This window comes from Trichosurus vulpecula, chromosome 1, assembly GCF_011100635.1.
Source record: "Trichosurus vulpecula isolate mTriVul1 chromosome 1, mTriVul1.pri, whole genome shotgun sequence".
Classification (NCBI taxonomy): domain Eukaryota; kingdom Metazoa; phylum Chordata; class Mammalia; order Diprotodontia; family Phalangeridae; genus Trichosurus; species Trichosurus vulpecula.
The window spans coordinates 289780100-289796166 of record NC_050573.1 but is presented as its reverse complement, the minus strand read 5'-3'; the positions used below and the strand labels follow the sequence as shown (position 1 = coordinate 289796166).

Genomic DNA, 16067 nt, shown 5'->3' with positions numbered 1-16067 from the left:
TCCCACTCCCACCTATTGACAAGCAAAAAAAAAGCCTATAAAAATATGTAGTTATTGAAAACAAATTCCCACATTATTCATGTCCAAAAAAAAGCAAGAAAAAGAAAATATGCTTCAATCTGCCTTCATCACTTCTCTGTCTGGAGGTGGGTAGCATATTTCATTATGAGTTTTTTGAAACTGGGATTGGTCATTGTGTCGATCAGAAGTCCATCTGATCATTGCAATCATCTTGACCTACATCTTGCCACTGGATTCCGAAGACTCTGGAGGAGAGAATGAGGCTGATGACTTTGCACAGCTCTGTCTCACTTAAATTCAATTCACTTGCAAGTCAAGACATCACCTTCCTCATGTCACTGGTCCTCTTAGAAAATAAAGAATGAACAACAAACAAATCAGAATTCCTAAGTCTTTCAGAGATGAGATGACAATATCTTTATTATATAAATTGTTCTTCTGGTTTTGTTCATTTCATTTTGCATCATTTCATACAAATCCTCTTGGGTTTTTCTGAAACCACCCCCTTCATCATTCTTACAGCAACATAGTATTCCATTACATTAATATATACCATTTAGTCATTTCCCAAATAATAAGCATCCCCTCAATTTCCAATTTTTACCACCACAAAAAGAGCTGCTATAAATATTTCTGTACACATGGGTGGGTCCTTTTCACTCTTTCTTTGGTCTCTTTGGGTAGACCTAGTATTGGCATTGCTGGGTTCAGGTGTATGCAGTTTATTAGCTTATTGGATACAGTTCAAAATTGCTAGGAAATCAAAGGAGAGAAAAAAAAATCAGTCCCAGCCTTTAGTGAGATTAAGGACAATTTGAGGAGTGGGGGAGATGGGACATATACACAAATGAACATGATGCAAGGTAGACTTAAAGTGTTTCAAGAAAATGGAGAGCACTTATTTTCTGGAGGGGAGCTGAAATGAGGGAAGGTTTCTTTTAAAACGTTGCATCTGAGCTATATCTTGAAGGAAGATATGATTTCCAACAGGCTGATATGTTGAAGGAAGGCTATTAATAGCTGGGGGATGGCATATATAAAAACATGGAGTTAAGTTATTACAGAACAATTACTAGTTGAGTTTATCTAGAAGAGAATCCATAAGGGTGAAAACATAAGATGATGGAGACTGTAGAGTTCTTTAACACTAGGTTGTAGAATGTATTTTGTTATAGTGAAAATGGGGCAACTGAAGGGTTTGAGCAGGAAGCAACATAGTCTGACTTGTGTTGTTAACTGTGCATTGGTAGAGGCAGGCAGGCAGGCAGCACAGTGGTAGCATGCTGGTCTTAAAAGTCAGGAAGACCTGAGTTTAAATCCAACCTCAAAAACACTAGCTGGGTAAGTCACCGAACCTCACAGCCTTAGTTTCCCTATCTATAAATGGTTTATCAGGATATCTACCTCACAGGATTGTTGTGAGGATCAAATGGCAAAAGTAAAGTGCTTTACAGACTTTGAAGCACTATTTGTGTTAGCTATTATTACTGTTAATGTTATTGGTACTACTGTAAGGATGGATTGGACATGAGAGAGAATGGAAGAAATGGAATTATCATCATAATGTTGGCAGTGATAAAAGCAATATGAAAGTTATTTTTGAGGTAGAATAAACAGGATTTGGCCATTGATTGAAGTGGGGTGCGAGAGGCTATATGGGGAGAGAGATGAAAGAGCCAGGTAACACTGAGGTGGCAAGCTTAGCATGAGGGATATATGGTGGTGACATCATCTTAGAAATAGTGGATGAGGCGGGGCAGGTTTTGTGGGAGAAGTTCAGATTATTTTGTACCTTTTGATTTTTAAGATGGCATCCATATGGAGACTCCCTTCTGGGGAGATACGTGGCTCTATCCTCAGACAGAGCACCTCTACTTCCTTATCAAGCTCATTCATTCCTATAGCTGTAATTGTTACCTCTAAGGAAATGATTACAAATCTACCTATCTAGTCTCAAACTACTTCCCAAACTCTTTTGTGTTTACATACCCATGCATGTTATTTGTATGAAGAAGTACTATCAGTACTTTAAACTTCACATGCCACAAACTTAAATCATCTTTCTCCAAAAACCACTGACTATACTTCTGACAAAATGTCCTAACTTGGGTGTGTTCCATTTTCAACTTCCTTTTTTGTATTGTCTTCCACCATTAAAATGTAAACTTCTTGATAGTCTTTTCATTTGAATTTATTATTAGCAAATATGCTTAGCATAGTGCTGGGCATATAACAAGCACTTAATAAATGCTTGTTGTTTTATGCGCAGAAAAACATTATTCTGACAAGCCAATAGGCTTCAAACTGCCCAAGGGGCCCAAGATACAAAAAGATTAAGAGCTCTTGTGCTGTACATAATCTAAGGTGACTGAAGTAAAGGGGGTGAAGACATGAGTCAGTTATCAATCAGTCAACAGAGTCCTGGCAGTTATCTGAATTTGTGCATATTCAAATACTTGGCGACAATACGAGAATTTGAGTTTTTTATTTAGTAATACACAATTAAAACAGCAAAAGGGTCGACTGAATTTTTAAATAGAAAATGGAAAACACACAGACACAACTATTCTAACATTTTCTTATATTCAGCCTATAAACTCCAATCTCTAATACTTGCAAGGCAAGTCTGGAGTTATCATAAATAAATTTGACATGTTATTTTTTCCTGGTTTAATAATTTAACAAAGAGAAACATTCTAGCTAGTCCAACTAACTAGATGCACTCACGAATACAATTAAGTAATTCTGTATGTTCCTTGACCAAGACATGACATGAAGAACAAAATGCCTGAGGTGAACAAAACAAACAGTGACGATTCCAAGAGTTATTCTTATCAATTTTCACCTAAGTGATATCAAAACTACATTTTGCTTGTATTATGTTAAATAAAAATCACAGAACTTGATATTTGTGATGTATGTTTTCATATATATGATGCTACAAAAATAAAACTTAACATTTAACTTAAAATTCTATCAGAACAAAGTCAAAACAATCTGTCATATAAGAAAACTTATTAGCCAATATTATGTTATTTTAGGTATGTAATTATCTTCAACCTTCCTCCTTATATGAAACATACAATGCATAGAAGTAACACTGTTTATTTATGATTTTATCAGAGGCTTTGAAAGTGACACGATGATGCCATAAAGTCAAGCAACTGTATCTTAGCAGAACATTATTGTTCAATGACTCAAAGCATTCACATTTTGTTTGGTAGTTTTTTTTTCTTCAGACTATTCTATATTAAACTGAGCAGAATGATAATAAGTATGTGGCATGGTTCTAAGACATAGTACTAAGAAGCCTGTCAAATGACTTTGTTCCACAGAAAAATATACTATCACATCAAAACATTTAAAAATTTCAAAATACAACATCAGCAACTAATGTTTTAAACAAATCAATTGATCTAGATGGCTTTCCCTCATTTAACCCACCTTTTACAAACACATTCAAGGCTCACTGTCTGAAGAAACTAATTCTAACTTCTTCAAAGTCCGCCACCTGTCCTTTAACATAACATTTGTTCGACTGCAAAAGGTGTAAGTTGAGAGAATTTTTTGCCAATGTCCCTCTCCATATTTTTTCACCCCTGATTTCAGTTTCTTGTCTTCATCCCAACTCCATGCCTTTAGACAAAAATAAGAATAAAAATAAGAGAAAGTAAGTTTATACTATTGTTCTTCATCCTTTACTATATATATTTCTAGATTCTATATTGTATAATAACTGTCCAATTTCAACTATTTTGGTGATTTAAAATAAAATTTATTGATTAGATTTATAAAAACTATAATTCCTCCAGCATAGAGTACTGCTGGAAGAATTGTGACTATTATAATCAGCAACCATCATGGCAGTAGCATATTAAAGATTCAGAGATCTGTATTTAAAATTTTTAAAAAACAAAACCCAAAAAACTATGGCTTTATGCCCACCAAAACTAAGGATTAAACTCATTTCAATATTCAATACTTATTTCCAGTAGTGGCACATTCTCCACTACTGTTAGTCAAGTAGTTCCTCCTTCTCTCACTCCCTTCTGCCACCTACATATGTGCTAAAATTCTCATAGCAAAGAAAAACTAGAATCTATATCAATAGAAAACATTTAAAATATTACCTAAAGCAATTTATCAAATATTGGTATACTGCATTTTTTAAAAGGATAAACTATTTTCCACAGATGGATAGAATTACCTTATGATCAGTTCCTAAAATATTCATCCCTAAGGTGACCAATATACATATTTCAGCTAGGAGGCTATTTCTTTGATAGGAGGAGGAATTACGGAATATTCTTTGACTTGCTTTCTTACTTATTAAGTCTAGATTTATGACAATCCATTCACATACATTTTGACCTGGGAGCACTACACATATTTGCAAAAAACAGGTGGTCAGTGTTATATAATACAGCCTGTGATTACAGGCTGGGAAAAAGCTAACAGGCTAACACAGAGACTAAAACATTACCTTATTAGAACAATGCTCTAATCAAATGAACCAGTAAGCAACAGATAAGAGTACTTACTTTAAAGCCCTTTACTGTTTTAGATGAAGCCAATGAGTAAGGAGAGAGGAATTCTTATAGCTTCTGAAAGAGGGGAAGATTCCACAGGCATAAAAAAAGAAATCTGACATTTTAAAGGTATTTATGAGAATATTAATAATTACTGAATCATTTACCCATTTTCCTATCTCAAAATTTTTATTAGAAAAATCTACATAAATCGATGGCATTCATCAAGAAGGCATGAAAAGGGAGCAAGCCTGTTTTTGTAAATGATGTTGTATAGCAGACTTTTATAAAGAGAAAAGAATGGAAAGTGTAAAGAAGACAATATCCTAATACTTATTTTTGCTGGCTATAAGAAAGCATTTGATTCAATAGAGCAAAATAGTGCCTCAAATTGTGTCACTCAGATGATTCCTTGAAAGATGTAACAGACCCAACTGCCTGGCTGATGACCCTCTGAGATGAAGGAAGGCATAAAACAAGGAGACCTATGCCTAAGAAGGTGTTTGCCACCATCCTGGAAAAATTGCAGCATCCCATTATAACATCAAAATCAAAGAAATATCCCCTAGAGGTGGCTATGTCCTCCAGAAGCTCCTATTTGTGGATGATGTGCAGGTTGCACCAATCCCTGTAATACAACAAAACCTCATAAAGAGATCAATAATCACTCATGAATTATGGCCATCTAGCTACATTGGAAAAAATAAGTGGAGAAGAATTTCTGTTGTTCAAACTACAGTAGATGAATGAACGAACTACCCAGAGAACTTGTCTGTTAGATTATATCTTGAACAACAAGCAGAACCCCACAACTAAACAAAAGAGAGGAGCGCAGACTGGATAAAGTATCTCAACTAAACACGAGCCCATTTTTAAAACGAGTAATTTGTTGATGTTGTATGGTGGTGAGTCACAGGCTACACTTAGCAATCAAGAAGTATGCAAGAATAGCAGTATTCAAAAGATGTCATCAGAAAGAAATATAAACCAAAAAAATGGACTTATCATTTGACAAATGCAAGGGTAACTGAGAGATAGCCTGGGTATTCCATGCAATGTCAAGAGAATGAAGAAAATTATCAGTGGCATGACAAGTAGGCCCACAGTGGTGGCTATATGGGAACATAAATAAATGCCATATACGATGAGAAGGCATGAACTTCATTATGAGATGAAACCACAGATTTTCTGAAGAAAATAAGACCTGTTTTTGGGAAATATAGCAATAACACGCAAAATTTTACTCTGAAAGTCAATTAAAGCAAAATTCATAAGAAAAAACAATATTTAATAAGTAGATGATGAATTTGATGAATTCTACAGACTGTCAACTAATACATTCCTGTTACACCGAAAACTACTGGAAGGGTATCATTTTGAGTAATTATTTCTGACCTTTGGGATTATTTTAATACCGCTACCACATGAGATTCTAAAAGGTATATGAAGACAACTACCAGATTCCTCCTCTTAAGTCTTCTCTTTATAATAAGAAGGCCTAGTTTCTCCAATTATTTTTCATAATTTTTTTGCTTGAACATTTAAAATGTTGCTTTAGAGTATTGATTCTGAAACTTTCTTTGTGTGTAATGGACCTCTTTTGATAGTCTGGTGAAGCCAATTACAAAGGGAATCAATTATATTGAAAATGTAATTTTTTCCCATTTAAATTCATGGACTCTGTGAAAGCTATCCATAGATTCCATCACCTCTGAAAGCCCTTTCCCCACACTATCAGAGGTGCAGCAAAAAAAGATGTTTTTGATAGCAAAGCTGAACTCAGTAAAACATGAGTAGTACATGGATAAATAGATGTGCAGGCTGTATTTCTTTTTTGTTTTGTTCTGTAACTTACGTAGTTATTCCATTTCATATTTTCCCCAATTTTTTTCTAGCATTTCTATTTAAAGTTTTGAGTTCCAAATTCTATCCCTTCCTTCCTCCCTCTCTGATAGTAAGCAAACTGAAATAGGTTATACATATGCAGATATGTAAAACATTTCCTTATTAGTCATTTTGTACAAGAAGACTCAAATAAAATGAGAAAGAAAATGTCTAACCCTAACCCTATCCCCATGCATCAGTTCATGTAAGTCTTTCCAGGTTTTTCTGAAATCATCCTTTTTGTTCTTATTGAATGATATTCCATTACAATCATATACCACAGCTTGTTTATCCATTCCCCAATTGATGGGCATCCCTTTGATTTCCAATTCTTAACATATTTCTAGAAAGCAAATGTGTGTCCCAAATATCTGGCTTCAAACAGTTTTGGAATAAAACTCACTAGTAAATTGGGGACTATGAGTAATCTTTTCAAATATTCTCATTTGTTTTTAGATTTCTATTACAGTATTAAAAGAATATTTTTCAATTCAATTTTGAAGATAAAAAAATGTTTCCACATTCTAAACAAATTAGAAACCCTTGTTCCCAAAAACCAGTTTAACTTTAATGGCAGTGACTTGCCCAGACTTGCATAACGACTATTAAGAGTGTAACAGGGTGGAGCCAAGATGGTGGAGTAAAAGCAGAGACTTGTTTGAGCTCTCCCCCAAATCCCTCCAAATACTTGTGAAAAAAATTACTCTAATCAAATTTCAGAGCTACAGAACCCACAAAATGGACAGAGTGAAACAAGTCTCCAGCCCAAGACAGCCTGGAAGGTCAAAGGGAAGGGTTTATTACACTTTGCTGCTGGCACACACCAGGCCAGAACAGACCAGGACTCAGGGCACTGACTCATTGGCAGCTGTGGTGATTTCCAGACTTCTCAACCCACAAACACCAAAGACAACTTAGCAGGTCAGTGGGAAAACTCTGTTGGATCTGGGTGAGAGAAAAGTGTGGTCTGGCCCCAGCCCCGGGGTGGTGGAGGTGGCAGCAACTGCTTCTGGAGCTCCAGGTCCACAGAAGGTGGGGGGATCAAGCAGCTTATCAGAATGGGAGTGCAGGGATCTCTTTGCTAGCGCTGAGGAGAGATTCTCTTGCTTTGCCCCGCTTGGATCTGGGTCACAGTCCTGGGGTGAGGAGGAGCACTGGTATAGCAGAGTGTGTGATAGCTGAGAAGGGGGAATCCTTGTTGCAGTTCCAGGGTGGAAAGGAGTGCTTGGCATCGCCCGCAGACCAGAGCACAAGCCAGGAGAGGAGTAAACACCTCTCCTTGGATCATACCACCTCAGAAGAACTGAAAATTTGCAGGTGCCTAGAAGTAGCTCTGAAAACAGCTGCGCAAAACCCCTGAGGCTTGGGACAGAGCACTCTCCACTCTGGAAGCAGAGTCATACCTTGACAAAGAGCTCAAAAGTCAAGTAATTGGCTGGGAAAGTGAACAGACAGTGAAAAAAAAAAACTCAGACTATAGAATCTTACTTTGGTGACAAAGAAGATCAAAACATACAACCAGAAGAAGACAATGAAGTCAAAGATCCTCATCAAAAGCCTGCAAGAAAAATATGAATTGGCCGCAGGCCATGGAAGAGCTCAATAAGAAATTTGAAAATCAAGTAAGAGGAAAAATTGGGAAAAGAAACGAGAGTGATGCAAGAAAATCATGAAAAACTAGTCAACAGCCTGCTAAAGGAGACCCCCAAAATACTGAAGAAAATAACAACTTAAAAAATAGATTAACCCAAATGGCAAAAGAGGTCCAGAAGCTCACTGAAGAAAATAATTCCTTAAAAATTAGAATGGAGCAAATGGAAGCTAATGACTTTATGAGAAATCAAGAAATGATAAAACAGAACCAAAAGAATGAAAAAATAGAAGACATTGTGAAATATTCTCATTGGAAAAACAACTGACCTGGAAAATAGATCCAGGAGAGATCATTTAAAAATTATTGGACTACCTGAAAGCCATGATCAAAAAAAGAGCCTAGACATCATCTTTCCAGAAATTATCAATGAAAATTGCCCCGATATTCTAGAACCAGAGGGTAAAATAGAAATGGAAAGAATCCACTGATTGCCTCTTGAAAAATAACCCAAAAGGAAAACTCCTAGGAATATTGTAGCCAAATTCCAGAGTTCCCAGGTCAAGGAGAAAATATTGCAAAGCAGCCATAAAAAAACAATCCAAGTACTGTGGAAACACAATCAGGACAACACAAGATTTAGCAGCTTCTACATTAAGAGATTAAAAGGCTTGAAATATAATATTCTGGAGGTCAAAAGAGCTAGGATTAAAACCAAGCAAAACTAAGTATAATACTTCAGGGAAAAAAATAGACATTCAATAAAACAGAGGACTTTCAAGCACTCTTGATAAAAAGACCAGAGCTATAGAAAATCTGACTTTCAAATACAAGAATCAAAAGAATCATGAAAAGGTAAACAGGAAAGAGAAATCACAAAGGACTTATTAAAAGTTGAACTGTTTACATTCCTACACAAAAAGATGATATTTGTAACTCACGAGACCTTTCTCAGTATTAGGGTAGTTGAAGGGAATACACACGCGCATGCGCGCGTGCACACACACACACACACACACACACACACACACAACCACACACACACAGAGGGCACAGGGTGAGCTGAATATGAAGAGATGATATCTAAAAAATAAAATTAAGGGGTGAGGAATATATTGGGAGGAGAAAGGGAGAGACAGAATGGGGTAAATTATCTCACATAAAAGAGGCAAGAAAAAGCTGTTATAATGGAATGGAAGAGAGGGGAGGTGAAAGGGAATGAGTGACTCTCACTCTCATAGGATTAGGCTTAAGGAGGGAAGAACATACACACTCAACTGGGTATCTTACCCTACAGAAAAATCGGGGGAAAGGTATTGGGGGGAGGTGATAAGAAAAGAGGACAGATTGAGGGAGGGGGTAGTCAGAAGCAAACACTTTTGAAAAGGAACACGGTCAAAGGAGAAAATAGAATAAATGGGGGAGCGAGATAGGGTGGAGGAAAATATAGTTAGTCTTTCACAACATGACCATTATGGAAGTGTTTTGCATAATGACACATATATAACCTATATTGAATTGCTTGTCTTTTCAATGAGGGTGGGTGGGGAGGGAAGAAGGGAGAGAACTGGAACTCAAAGTTTTAAAAACAAATGTTAAAAACTGTTTTTACACGCAATTGGAAATAAGATATACAGGCAATGGGGTATAGAAATATATCTTGCCCTACAAGAAAATAAGGGGGAAGGGGAAAGGGATGGGAGGGGGTTGACAGAAGAGAAGGCAGACTGGGGAAAGGGATGATCAGAATGCATGCCATCTTGGTGTGGGGGGGAGGGGAGAGATGGGGAGAAAATTTGTAACTCAAAATCTTGTGGAAATAAATATTGAAAACTAAAAAAATAAATCAATATAAAAAAATGTAACAGAAATTTAAAAAAGCATTATATAACTAAATATTACTAGAATAGTGAGAAATATTATATTACAATAGGCCAGGCTTTGCATAATTTTTTCAGTATCTAAATATTTTGACAGTAAGAGACTATTACAGATTTCTAATATCAAAATGAATCAGAAATTTTTGTATTTTATTCATAACATTACTTTCAGCATCAGAAAATTATATGCTGATAATTACTAGAGATGCTGTAATTATGCATAGACATCTTCTAAAAATTAATTTATAATAACCTACCCCAGAGCTGTGATTATTTGGAGACAGCAAGTCCTGACTTCTACAAGGCAAAAAAAGTTTTGAGCACAAGCCTGGCAAGAGAATAGTCTACTAACAGTTATCATGACCGACTACAGGAAGGTTCCCGGCAGAAGGATGTTCATGGGGTGATGAATTCTTTAGACATGTTGAACCATGGGGGAGAAAACAAATTGCTTCTCAATGCAGGGTATCAGGCTTAATCAGTGAGGATCATGGAAGGGAGGAAGCTGGTGCTAAGAATAACACGATATTCAAATTGGTTAAAGACATTAATTTAACTGCTAATACTCAACAAGTTGATACACTGAAAGGAACTAAATTACAATTATATTTACCATTCTTGCTAATAATGAAATCAGAATGTAGTAACAGAAGAATAAGTCAGAGAATTTTCTCAGGTAAATGAATTAGTGAAGGTGATAAAGAAACATTTCACAGACAAGCAGATGATCTCACCTTGAAGATCTGAAGAACTGTCACATCCATAAACCATGACTACTTAAGAGCTTTCCATCAATGTATCAAAACTCTATATAGGAACTGTACCTAGAAAAGCTCTGCCTTAATAGATCTGTTGGGAAGAAGGGGGACAGATTGACTCACAAAGCCAAAGTACTGAGGCAGGTCACAGGTCAAACATTATTGCTCTCTTAAGCTCTCTAAAACATACTGTCAAGGCCCTGGCACCAGGAGAAATAAAATCATAGTTCACTATACAATCTGGGAAGACAAAACTCAAAGATTCTGGAGAAGGACTGAAAGCAGGACAATATGACTTAAGAAAAAGCAACTTCGGGGGCGGAGCCAAGATGGCGGCTGGTAAGCACGGACTAGAGTGAGCTCCGTACCCAAGTCCCTCCAAAAACCTATAAAAATGGCTCTGAACCAATTCTAGAACGGCAGAACCCACAGAACAGCAGAGGGAAGCAGGGCTCCAGCCCAGGACAGCCTGGATGGTCTCTGGGTGAGGTCTATTCCACACGGAGCTGGGAGCTGGGAGCTGGGAACGGAGTGGAGCAGAGCCCAGCCTGAGCGGCGTGGACGATCCAGACCAGAAGCGGAGCGGAGGCGGCCCTAGCGCCCTGAATATGTGAGCTGCGGCAGTTACCAGACCCCTCGACCCACAAACACCAAAGACTGCGGAGAAGGTTAGTGGGAAAAGCTGCGGGAGTGGAAGGAGTTCGCGGTTCGGCTTCCAGCCCCTGGGGCTGCTACAGCTGTTGTTACTTCCGGCTCCATGCCCACCCGGTGGGAGGAATTAAGTGGCGGATCAGAGCAGGAGTGCAACAGCCTGCTGAAGATCTAAGCTCAGTCTGGACTGGGGGTCCTTGGGGAAGGAGGAGTGCGGCTCTGACAGAGCTGGCACCTCCCCCCCAAACGTAGAACATAGAACTCGTTAGTCTACAAGCAGTCATACCCCACTGAAAAACTCAAGGGTCAAGTTAGTTGGTTGGGAATATGGCCAGGCAGCGAAAACGCGCCCAGATTCAGTCTCAGACTTTGGATTCTTTCTTTGGTGACAAAGAAGACCAAAACATACAGCCTAAAGAAGACAACAAAGTCATAGAGCCTACAACCAAAGCCTCCAAGAAAAACATGAACTGGCCCCAGGCCATAGAAGAACTCAAAAAGGATTTGGAAAAGCAAGTTAGAGAAGTAGAGGAAAAATTGGGAAGAGAAATAAGAAGGATGCGAGAAAACCATGAAAAACAAGTCAATGACTTGCTAAAGGAGACCCAAAAAAATACTGAAAAATACACTGAAGAAAACAACACCTTAAAAAACAGACTAACTCAAATGGCAAAAGAGCTCCAAAAAGCCAATGAGGAGAAGAATGCCTTGAAAGGCAGAATTAGCCAAATGGCAAAAGGAGGTCCAAAAGACCACTGAAGAAAATACTACTTTAAAAATTAGATTGGAGCAAGTGGAAGCTAGTGACTTTATGAGAAATCAGGATATTATAAAACAGAACCAGAGGAATGAAAAAATGGAAGACAATGTGAAATATCTCCTTGGAAAAACCACTGACCTGGAAAATAGATCCAGGAGAGATAATTTAAAAATTATTGGACTACCTGAAAGCCATGATCAAAAAAAGAGCCTAGATACCATCTTTCAGGAAATTATCAAGGAGAACTGCCCTGATATTCTACAGTCACAGGGCAAAATAGAAATTGAAAGAATCCATCGATCTCCTCCTCAAATAGATCCCAAAAAGAAATCTCCTAGGAATATTGTTGCCAAATTCCAGAGCTCCCAGATCAAGGAGAAAATACTGCAAGCAGCCAGAAAGAAACAATTTGAGTATTGTGGAAACCCAATCAGAATAACCCAAGATCTGGCAGCTTCTACATTAAGAGATCGAAGGGCTTGGAATACGATATTCTGGAGGTCAATGGAGCTAGGATTAAAACCTAGAATCACCTACCCAGCAAAACTGAGTATCATGTTCCAAGGCAAAATATGGATTTTCAATAAAATAGAGGACTTTCAAGCTTTCTCAGTGAAAAGACCAGAACTGAATAGAAAATTTGACTTTCAAACACAAGAATCAAGGGAAGCATGAAAAGGTAATCAAGAAACAGAAATTGCAAGGGACTTACTAAAGTTGAACTGTTTTGTTTACATTCCTACATGGAAAGATGATGAGTATGATTCATGAGACCTCAGTATTAGGGTAGTTGAAGGGAATATGCATATATATATATGTATGTGTATATATATATGTTTATGTATATATATAAGTGAATGTGTATGTATGTATATCTATGTGTATATGTATGTATGTATATATATATATGTTTATGTATATATATATGTAAAAGAGAGAGAGCAGACACAGGGTGAGTTGAAGATGAAGGGAAGATAGCTAAAAGAAATAAAATGAAATTAAGGGATGAGAGAGTAACATACTGAGAGAGGGAGATAGGGAGAGATAGAATGGGGTGGATTATCTCGCATAAAGGTGGCAAGAGGAAGCAGTTCTATGGGAGGAGGGGAGAGGACAGGTGAGGGGGGAATGAGTGAACCTTGCTCTCATCAGATTTGGCCTGAGGGGGAATACCATACATACTCAGTTGGGTATCTTACCCCACAGGAAAGAAGAGGGAGGAAGATAAAATAAAATAAAATAAAATAAAAGGCGGGGGGATGATGGAGGAGGGCAGATGGGGGTGGAGGTAATCAAAACAAACACTTTGGAAAGGGGACAGGGTCAAGGGAGAAAATTCAATAAAGCGGGATGGGTTGGGAAGGAGCAAAATGCAGTTAGCCTTTCACAACATGAGTATTGTGGAAGGGTTATACATAATAATACATGTGTGGCCTAGGTTGAATTGCTCAACTTCTTAGGGAGGGTGGGTGGGAAGGGAAGAGGGAAGAGAATTTGGAACTCAAAGTTTTAAAATCAGATGTTCAAAAACAAAAAAAGTTTTTGTATGCAACTAAAAAATAAGATACACAGGCAATGGGGCGTAGAAATTTATCTTGCCCTACAAGAAAGGAAGGGAAAAGGGGATGAGAGGGGAGGGGGGTGATAGAGGGGAGGGCTGACTGGGGAACAGGGCAACCAGAATATAAGCCATCTTGGAGTGGGGGGGAGGGTAGAAATGGGGAGAAAATTTGTAATTCTAAATGTTGTGAAAATCAATGCTGAAAACCAAATATTTTAAATAAATAAATTGCATTTAAAAAAAAATAAAGCTGGATAGGAATAAAGCAAAAAAAAAAAAAAAAAAAAAAAAGAAAAAGCAACTTCTCAGACAACAGCCAATAATCAAAACCTTGGCCTCTATAGTTTGGATTTCTATGTAGCACTAAAAAGCATAAGACAGGATGCATTGAGACCAAACATTTTCAGCAAAGAGGAAGCTAATCACTAGTTTTGGTAGAAGTATGATAACATTATTCTTGGCAAATATCCAGCTTTCTATTAAAAGGTCAATAAAAATGATCTAAGTGATTTTTCAAAGTCAGAAGATTCTGGACATGGAAAATGCTGAATGGCATACAAAAACATAACTGCCAAAGTCTTAGCAGAATGAAAAAAAATGATTAGTTATTTCTTAATAAATTCTATGTGTACAGTGAGATCAATTAATTACAGAAAAGTTCAATATTGATATCAAATTAGAAGACTAAAATGAAAAGACAATACTCTGTGCATCCATAACAACTTCAACCTAAAAAATGGCAAGTTGTTGACTATGCACAATCAAAAATGGATGAAAGACTAAAACTGTAACTTGAGATATTTAATTGATATAAAACTACTGACAAAAAGATGGGGCTAAGAGAATAAAAGATGTTTTGGTCAGTAAATAAAATAAAGGCAGCTAAAGGGAATTTCCTTTTAGAGTATAAATCTCATCAGTCAAAACATTAAGGAAAGGGAGGTTGGAAAATTATGAGTAATACTGTCCTCCTGAATATGAAGTCCTATTTTCCTAGGGAAAATGGGATGTGAACTACATATGGTCAACAAGCTTGTCCTCCAGAACTAACAGACAGAGTTATGACTAAAGAAGAGTATTTAAATAAATCCAGGCTTCCTCAACAATACCCCCAACAAAAGAATGCCATAACTGAAGGAAAAATGGGAAAGCAATAACTTTCAAGATATTAAATAGGTTAGGATTCCCTCTTTTGATATATGATATTAATAAGTCACCACCTTCCCAAAAGATGACTTAAGACATCTTACTCACCCAAATACCTATTTAATCTTATAAAACCCTTATGGTCTATGCAAAGAGGGTGTCCATTATGAAAATAAAGAGTTAGGCAGGCCTTCCTAAATGATTTTCTGGTTGACTACATTTTAGCAGTCATGTAAGACCCTGCTGTGTTTTTTTTTTTTCTTGGCTTATTACTCCTCCAAAAATGGTTCAGCAGAACAAAACTGAGGCCTTAAAATGCAATTTGTTCAACAATATTTTGATCAACAGCAAAAAAAAAAATGTAAACGAGGTAAACACATGTTCACCAATGGGGTTTGCCACTATCAGGGAAGAGAGATGGTAGAAAGTTCAAATGGAATGGATATGGTAAAATTCTCCAGACGTTTCTTTTTGTTCAAAATATTTTGCTAACCAAGCATTAGAAAATTACAGAACCTCTTCAAAGAGATCCATAGCTACTTGTAATTTGTATAGTAATAAGCAAAAGACTGAATGGCTGAAGAATGCTTCTCTCTCAAATTATGGCATGCAGCTTAATAAGCATTTCCTCATTTCCCACATGGCTGAACTATTTTGGGACTTCTCCAACTAGGCACTGATGACAAATACCTCCCCCTCCCCTGTCTCCTGCTTTTTAGTTTCCTTTTGTGTGTTGTCTTCCCCCCGAGGCTGTAAGCTCCTTGACAGTAGGGAGTGCCTTTTTCCAATTTGTGCCCTGAGGATTCAGCACAGTGCCTTGCACACAGCAGGTGCTTAACAAATGTTTATAGATTATTATTGGATTAGATATTATTATGGATTACTGCTGAGATTGTTAAGTTAGGCTACTAATATTCCACATCTTGGATAGTTGTCACAGATAGACAATGTTTTGTGCTCACAACTGAATAGGAGTGAGGCAGCAGGTTGAACATTTGGGAAATATTTCAACATTTTCAAGAACTCAACTTGCTTCTTTCCTCCAAAAGTCCACTTTTTAAAAAAGTGATGCTATATGGTTGTGAATCATGGAATAGACTGATCACAGAATAAAAAAAGGCTGGTGACCCAAAAAGTTACATGGTAGGTATAAACAGGCTAAAGTACATTAACGTGTTCTATCTTGTGTTCTCAAAGTAGCTTAAAAGGCATTATATCAAAGACATTTATGATCAGAAGATGGATGAGGCAAACTGTTCAAGTAGTGAGTAACAAAGGTTAAGACG

General features: G+C 37.1%; 1 protein-coding gene across 2 annotated transcripts in view; it reads right to left on the bottom strand.

Annotated features, from left to right (window-relative positions):
* Window positions 1-406: 406 nt before the first annotated feature.
* The window catches only part of TERF1 (telomeric repeat binding factor 1), a 53138-nt gene continuing 37477 nt past the window's right edge, over window positions 407-16067 (bottom strand). Inside the window, exon 10 of one of the 2 annotated variants that reach the window (XM_036740796.1) lies at window positions 407-3657. In XM_036740796.1, the coding sequence (XP_036596691.1) occupies window positions 3481-3657 (177 nt within the window). In that variant the 3' untranslated portion in view covers window positions 407-3480. The remainder of the gene's footprint in view (window positions 3658-16067) is intronic. The other variant, XM_036740797.1, reaches the window with a different exon arrangement.